Below are 8,209 nucleotides of genomic sequence, written 5' to 3' on the forward strand. Positions count from 1 at the left end.
CAGATTTCCTCACAAAAACAGATAAGGCTAATTAATGTGACTATTGCCTTTCATTTGAATTATAGCATTTACATGGATCATCTCTAGAAGCGAAGTTATTGCAATTAGTTTAATTGTATTCCGATGGAGCAGTGCTGCCAGGGACAGTTTGCGTTGACATCGAAAAATGATTTTTTCATATATCTTCGTTATGATGCAATATTATTGAAAACTGATAAAACTTATCAATTGAGACTGTCTTTGGCTACGTTTTCCATGCAATTGGACTATTGTAAATATTCTAGGAGAATTGTATTGAGCATTGGAAGGTAAAAATTGAGCAGCTTCTAGCACTGCAAGGGAAGCACCTATCTTTATGAAAATAGACTTTTTGTGTTTCGTGATCTCACCGTTTTCAAGGAAAAATTGTTTTGAAACCCTACATGTACTAGAAAAAAGTTGGGCATGAAAGGGTTAATTGTCCCGGTATATGGTTTAGTCAAGAAAATCAACAACGGTTAATGCTGTGGAAGCGGCAAATGCTCGAAAGGCTGGAGATAATTTCACAATTATAAACATATTGTTCATGGTTGATAAACAAATAATTGACTACTTGTTGTTTGTCGCATACTGCCTAAGGTCGAAGACAACTGTCCATTAAGTGCACTGCAAATGTATTTTCCGATAATTAATAAAAATTATGGAGTAATATTCAGACATGAAAAAGTCAGCTCCTATATCAGTTTCGATTGATCAAATCTTAAGAGTACTTCATTAGAGCGGCACTTTCCAACATCCCGGCATATAAATATGCTTAGAAACTGACTGAGCACGTTAAGCATGCTGGAACTGTATCACTGTGTACGTTTAGGAAACCCGTTGACCGACAGGAACTGAACAGTGCAAGCAACAGTCAGTCATTACCGTCGTCGTCGTCAGCATCGTTGTCATCGTCATCGTCGCGCGTACAGCTAAAGCCTATAGACACGAGGATAGCAGATTGTTTTCCACTATCCCATCGCCAGAAGGACGATCCATACTTTCATATTTTCGAGATACGCTTCTAACCCTTTCCTCTCGTCAAACCGGACTGAGGTTTTGTCGCGATGAACAGCTCAGCACAGCAGCAAACTACCAGCTCGTGTATCAATTGTCCATACCGTAATGCTCGTTAGCTTGAATAATAGACCCGTTATGACATCGCCGGAACGTCGTCCACGGTGAAGCGACAGCTCGGTTGTTTAGCCATTATGATGAGCTTCTTCAAAGCCCGGGTTGCTTTTCAGAATTGGACGAGCAAAAGCACACACCACATCAACGGTTTATTCCAGTGGAAATTCTATACACGAGCACACATACGTGAACACACAATTACACAGACGGCCTGATCCATCAAATATGATTATTGATAGCATAAATGTTGGTAGCTGAACTTCGCTTATCACCTTATCCCCATGGAGTAGAGTTGAATGAGCAGAGCCGCCTAGTGGAAACACGTATGCTCCCTTTCGTTCCAACTATATTCATCTTCGTACGGGTAATTAAATTAATCGACACGATTAGATGGCTACCGACGCGAGGAGGTTAGTTGGCAAGATGGATTAATTTGATGGTTTATCTGCCAATCAACAAATACATTAGGAAAATTTGACGACCTCGTTTGACAAAGAGCCTCACAGATTGAAGTGTTAGTTTTCATGTGTTTTGAAAATGTTGCAATTCTTGTTCCAACTCACCCGCAGATACAACTAATATCAAACGTTGCAGGTGGCCTCCATGAGTGACTTCAAAATTACTAGCAAATTATTGAGTAATTCCAGTAACTTTAACAACATTTTTTTAACCTGGTTAGGTTCAGGCTCAACTTTCATCGAGCAGTGATTCGACTAAAGTCCTCTGGAATAAAACAACTACCTGAGCTCAAATTGATTTAAATAAATTCCTCATGAATAAATAAATCGAATCGATTCATTTCGAAAGGAGAATGTGCCGTTTCTTCCACAGCTCCCATTGCGGTTTCCCTCAGCAGGAATTTCCGAACAATTTATTTCCCGACCTGGCCCAAAACGGCTGCACTGCACTTCCATCAGAATCAGCATTCTCGAAAGCAAAAGAAGCTGGGTAAAATATTTACCATAATCTGCCATAAGACGCACCGGTATTCATATGTGGCCTGACGGCAGCCAGGAGTCTATAGTCTTCCGGAACCCGATTGAGTATCTTTTCCGAAACTGGTTCTCCTTCCATTCGTTCGTTCGTTTTCCAACCAATTACTGTTTGCTATATGCGTCTAACCCTAGCCTATTCGAGCCAAGCCTAACCACAAAAGCTTAGCTTCCTTTTCGTTCTCCTGTCATCTCTTCTTTTTCTTCCTGCCAATCGTCATTCGAGCTTTCGGGATTCGAGTTTATTCCAGTCGTTTTAGCACGAAAGAATCGATTCGGGTGGAAACCGAAACCAGACCCAACACCCGGCCCTTAAGTTTACGAGGTAATCGAGCTGGAACCAGAAGTTTATTGGTCTGGCCGAGCTATTGTTTACAGTCGGGTTTAGTGGGAAACTTGGAAAGTAGGTGATTGAAGGGGGTTGGGATCTTCTTTTGATTTGTCGTTGCTTGAAGTGTCGTGACAGCACTCATTTCAATTATTGGTAATAAATAGAAATTATTTCTGAATATGTAGTAAAAGTTTACTGGGATCTGGTTTCGTATTCCATACACTCAATCACGGCGGCAGTCTTCGGTTTCGACGCATACTACGCGTCCTCTTTGATGCTATACGCGCAGAACGCAGCGAAGTAGGCATTTATTTACTCTGTTTATTTTTATCCCAACACCCTCAATCCAATCCACTAGCAACTAATCTTCACACCGGCAATTTTCTGGCGATTTTTTCGGAAGTATTATGGGAACGGTTTTATTGGCGGTGTAAATCTGCCAGCCACAGAACGCAAACCGGGGAGGATTCGTCGAGGTATAGGCACTAAGTGGAATCAAGTGCCTGGTTCTAGTTCACCTAAACTGCACCCGACGGCGCTGTCTCGATGTTGTAAAATTGATCCTGTTCTGAATTTTACGCACTGTTAGTTGAGTGCGAATATTTTTCGGGTGAAGTTAACAACCCATGCAGGGTGAGTTTTAACATTTAGGAAAAAGCGTTTGATACGGAGCTAGCTATCCGAGAAACAGTGACAGCGTATTGGCTTTGATGTTTACTTGTCAGATTGTTCTCTGTTCATTTCCCTTTTCCATTTTTAGTGCCTTTGATCTCTGCAGGAGCTTGAATACCCTAAAGAGTGAATAATTGAAGAATTCTTGGGGACCCCAAAATTTCCACAAGCATACATATACCCACACATGTCGACGCAAGCCGGCAGCCCTCCAACCGGACGGAAAACAATCTCACTTTTCCCACCCCTTCCACGGTTCGCGAAACACAGGCAAAGTAAAATACTTCAACAAAATACTCAACTAACAGTCTGGATTAAAAATCCCTTTTCCTACTTCACCAGGCCAGGTTCTCCTGCCTGCATGAAGTCGCGTTCAAAAAAAAAAGGAAGAAAACGGCAACCAAAGGCTTTTGATCCTCACTCTCCATTCATCTCGATGGGGGAGCTCTCCGACTCTGCATGCGTATGAGCCATATCCGAGAGGCAGTAGACACGAGTCGAAGGCTTGCAAAAAAAGATGCGCTATTTTGTCGTGGTTGAATAAAGATATCATTCTTGCTTCTCCGTTTCTCCTCCCACTCACTCACTATCCGGGACCGTGTCGAATAAAAGAAGAAAATGCCGTCGCTCCTATGCTTGCTCTAAGATGAAATGTTTCCACACACACATATACACACACAAAGACTCACTCGAGGAAGGAGGTTAATGACATCCTTAATCACGTGCTAGATTGTGACTCTTCGTGCCTGCATTGTCTGGGGACTCCGGTACGAGGTCACTGATGAAAAGAGATGTGTTGTTGGAGGAAGGGATCTTTTCTACTCCCCCTTTTCTTGAGTTGGCTACAAAATGGCTGCAGCGTAATTCCTTCCTTACAGAGCGAGGATACACAAGTAACGGTTGGCAGTGATTTTCTCTTACACCGGTGAAACAGAAGTTAATTGTTCGGGTTCGTATAAGGGGGTACGTTTCCTAAAGCATACTTAGCACTTAAACGAGCTCCGACTTGACCTAGCTCTTTAGAGTTGGAATAAATATTTGAATAGTAGTCACTGCTTGCACGGAGTTGCTCTGGACGGTTGTCAGTGATTTGGTGCGACTAGTGAAAATGAGTCGATTGCGCAATTTGAGAAGACTATTTGTTATCAAATACGTGATATAATTATTCAAGTAATAATCGGATTTTGGGCGATACAAATGGGAAATCGAATAAACAAATTCCTGAATTTTCAATGCATCGTTTTCCTAACCCTTGCTTTAAGAATCTTAATTTTCTTTTAGAATACGATAATGGAAAAAAACTATTGCGCCAGTGGTAAAGTAGTAAGCAGGACCGTTTCTCATCCTAGTAGGTCTGGGTTCCATACTACCCAAGGTAGTTTGGATTTTTTTCTGTGTCATTCCACTCAGTTCAACGATATCGCAAAACAACTGCGTGTATGCTATTCCGTGAGCGGCTTGTGACAATGTCAAAGCCAGAAAGGATAGTACCCTTTTCCATTCTAAAAATTTACCACAAACTTTTCGGACCAATCCAAGCTTGTGTTTTATTATTTTGCTAGCCTTCAAAAAAGCACTTTCGTTAAGGCTCAAATTAAAATGTCTCACTCTAAACTAGACGCGTGTTCGCGTACAAAACTTTCTACACCACCCCCTGCCTGCTCCACCGGGGAACACAGTGTGGAGCACTTTGCGTAAATGCATTTATTGACGATGGTTGAGAACGATACGCCAAACATCCTAGACACGTACAGTACTCACCCAGAAGCTACACCCAGCAGTAGCAGCAACAGCGAAAAAAAGTCGATCCAACATAAACGAATGCCCGTCATGATGTCAAAACGAATCACCTTTCTCCACCCGTTTCATCCCATCTCCCGTTTCCGCCATGGTTTCAGATCGTTTTTGTGTGTTGACTTGAGAGCCTTCTGCTGTAGCTATTTGATGAACAGATGCAAAATAAATCCATAACCACGCAACGTTCCGGGTTTTCGGCAATGACAGCACGTTATCCATCGCGGGGAAAAAATACATGCATTTACACTCACGGCATTGTTGCACGCGTGGCACACTCACGATATGCACTAGAAGATAACGTTAGATAGTATGAATATTCATAAAAAAAAAAATTCTCAGCAGACACAGTTCGCTTAGAACAATTGGTGTGAACGGTTCGTCTTTATACAAGCTCTGTATATCACGTGCGATCCAGTGCTGTTGGCCCGGCCTCAGCCACCCGGTTGATCTTCTCACCAACGCGTGGGTTGTGTGTTCGGTCTTGAAAGAGATTCGAGGTGTGATAGTGAGTGCGTCATTCACATAACGGGCCGTCGACTCCCAGTGTGAGACGCTGAATAGTAGTGTGACGATTGTCCATGCGACGGAGAGGAAACGGTGAAAACGGTGAGATTTAACTGAAAGTGGTAATATTTTCCCCGTAGTGTCTGTGCAAATCATAACCTAGCGGTGGTGTTAACAAGCGATTACCGCTTGTATTTAATACAACCTTCCGAACAACTTGAAGTTGTACGCAATCTCGAGTACTAGTTGTGCCAGTGCCACGAGTAGAACAATTGTTTCGGACAAGGGCGGAGTAAATCAACACTCATAAGGTAAGAGAAGCACCTTTACCATCGGATACCTGTACGCTGCGTAAGCATGGGGGTTAACTCTTTCCCACCCGACGGAGGTGGCGGGCCATCTCTTAGTAATACTTTACCAACATACTTAAATTCGGGGAACGTGATCGACCAGCAAACATTGCTAATGCGAGCTATAGATACCACTGAAAGCAGTGATCAACGTCTTCCGGCTAATCCCTTCCTGATACACCAGTCGGTTAAAGCTGCACTTGGTTTCGATCCCATTAGGACACTAACTGCATCCAAAGAAGGCAGAGGAACTAGGTACATCCTTCGAACAACATCGAAGAAAACCTACCAGGCGCTTCTCAATATGAAATCGCTTACCACAGGCCAACTCATTGAAGTTATCCCTCATCCTACTCTAAATATTGTGCAGGGGGTCATTTTCGATCAAGATACAGTCAACCTCACATCAGACGAAGTACTGAAAGAACTCGTTAGCCAAAACGTTGTCGCCGTACGAAGAATCACGAAGATGGTCGAAAAGATACCAGTCAATACCCCCCTTCTCGTTTTGTCATTCTCCGGGTCCTTCCTCCCAGAGTACATTTACCTAGGTCTCGTTCGAACTGCAGTTAGACAGTACTACCCGTCACCCATGATGTGTTTTAACTGTGGCAATTTCGGCCACGGCAGCCGCTCCTGTCCCAATACGACCGTTTGCCTCAACTGCAGTGGCAGTCACGTGGTAGAGAAAGGCATTACTTGTAAATTACCCAGTCAGTGTAGAAACTGCAAAGGAGAACACGCGACGCGCAGCAGAGAGTGCCCTTCCTACATGGAAGAAGAGAGTGTCATAAAATTAAAGGTGACAAAGAACATCACTTTCCCCGAAGCTCGTGCGCTGCTTCGTAAGATTACAGAAAAAAACAGTTACGCCAATGTGCTTAAGGACCGCCTTAACCCTGAGAATAACGAGAAGGACCGAACAATCCAGCTACTTAGGGAAGAACTGGCCAAAGCAAAGCAAGCTAACCAGAACTGCCAAACTGAAGCCTCCAAGGACCTCGAGATCCGTACACTAAAGGCTCAGTTAGCCGAGACACAGGCACATAACCTTGCTATGCGCAGTGAGCTTGCTGCCCTCCGCGAAGATTTTTCCAAACTTACAAAGCGCTCAGCACCTCCTAGTGACAATCAAACCAGCAAATCGACAAAAATATTAAAGACAGTGACAACACCTACAATGCAGACACTAACCACGGGAGCAATCTCTAAAACTAAACTCTCTCAATCACAAGTACAGGCCATGGAGACCGGCAATTATGATGATGAGCCAGACAAGAGACAAAATAGGAAGAACAACAAAGGCCGCCCAAAGGTAAGGGAGGAGAAATCTCGAAGCCCAATTCAAAAAGACAACGCCCCAAGCAACACATACCATACTAGATCGAGTAGCGCCTGCTCAACAGTTTCATTTACTAAACCCAACACCGAAGACGGTTTGACAGAACAGGCTCACATAGACATATCAGACTAGAATCAGGGACTTCAAACCAACTAGTAAACCACCCCAACAAAAATCAACAATGGTGAATGAATACACCAACAACCCTTCTAACCAACTGACTTCACACAATGCCCGGTCCCCCAACAAACTCACAACAAACATATCGAAAACACTAAACCCAAGCACAAACATTTTGTTAAAATCTACTACAACGGCGGATCAAGCGGCCGCCTCCGCTGTCCCGACGTCGGTCGAGACCCCACCTAGACCAGCCGCCCGCTCAACTAGTTACGTCCAATCTAAGACATACAAGCGTACAGCCTCCAATCAGCTCCCAGGTACAACAGTTCAATCATTTCAAGGCGGAGCGGCATCTCCCAACGGCCCCTCGGCGTGGGGTCCCATGGGACGAAATTTCGACCGCATTCAGGACTTCAGCAATACCGAAACCGGCATCATTACAACAAACCAACAACACAAGAAAATATTTCCACCCACAGTACCAGAGCAATCCTATGAACCCCTGACCATTGCTATACCGCGAAATCTGGACTACCGACCAGCCGATTCTTTACCTGCCACTGAGGCAAGTGCGTACCCCGTCCACATTCGCAGCCCAGTTGCCGGATGCTCCTGGCACCCGGTCACATTTAAAAATGGAAGAACTACTCAAATGACAGTACAAGAAAACCACGGAACATCTAGTGATGAGTACCTCAGCGACACCACTCAATATAAGCCGAACGACACACCCTTGAACAACACCCACACCCAGTCACCGGACCCAAAAATCTCTTCCCCACCTGACCATAGCTCGTTAGCCATCCAATGGAACACGAACGGAATTAGACGAAATCTAGGAGATTTACAAGCTATTATTGTTCGGTACGACCCGATTGTATTAGCCATACAGGAAACACACGTTCCGGTTGACACCGCTATCGCACCTTGGTTCGGAAACCTATAC

The 8,209-nt window shown here is 44.0% G+C and overlaps 1 protein-coding gene across 1 annotated transcript; it reads left to right on the forward strand.

Moving 5' to 3' along the window:
* Positions 1 to 5,805: 5,805 nt before the first annotated feature.
* On the forward strand, positions 5,806 to 7,272 carry LOC131693638 (uncharacterized). The gene has a single exon (XM_058981623.1). The coding sequence runs from the start codon at positions 5,806 to 5,808 to the stop codon at positions 7,270 to 7,272; it is 1,467 nt and encodes a 488-aa protein (XP_058837606.1).
* The last annotated feature ends 937 nt before the right edge of the window (positions 7,273 to 8,209 follow it).

The sequence above is a fragment of the Topomyia yanbarensis genome, chromosome 1, assembly GCF_030247195.1.
Source record: "Topomyia yanbarensis strain Yona2022 chromosome 1, ASM3024719v1, whole genome shotgun sequence".
NCBI lineage: Eukaryota > Metazoa > Arthropoda > Insecta > Diptera > Culicidae > Topomyia > Topomyia yanbarensis.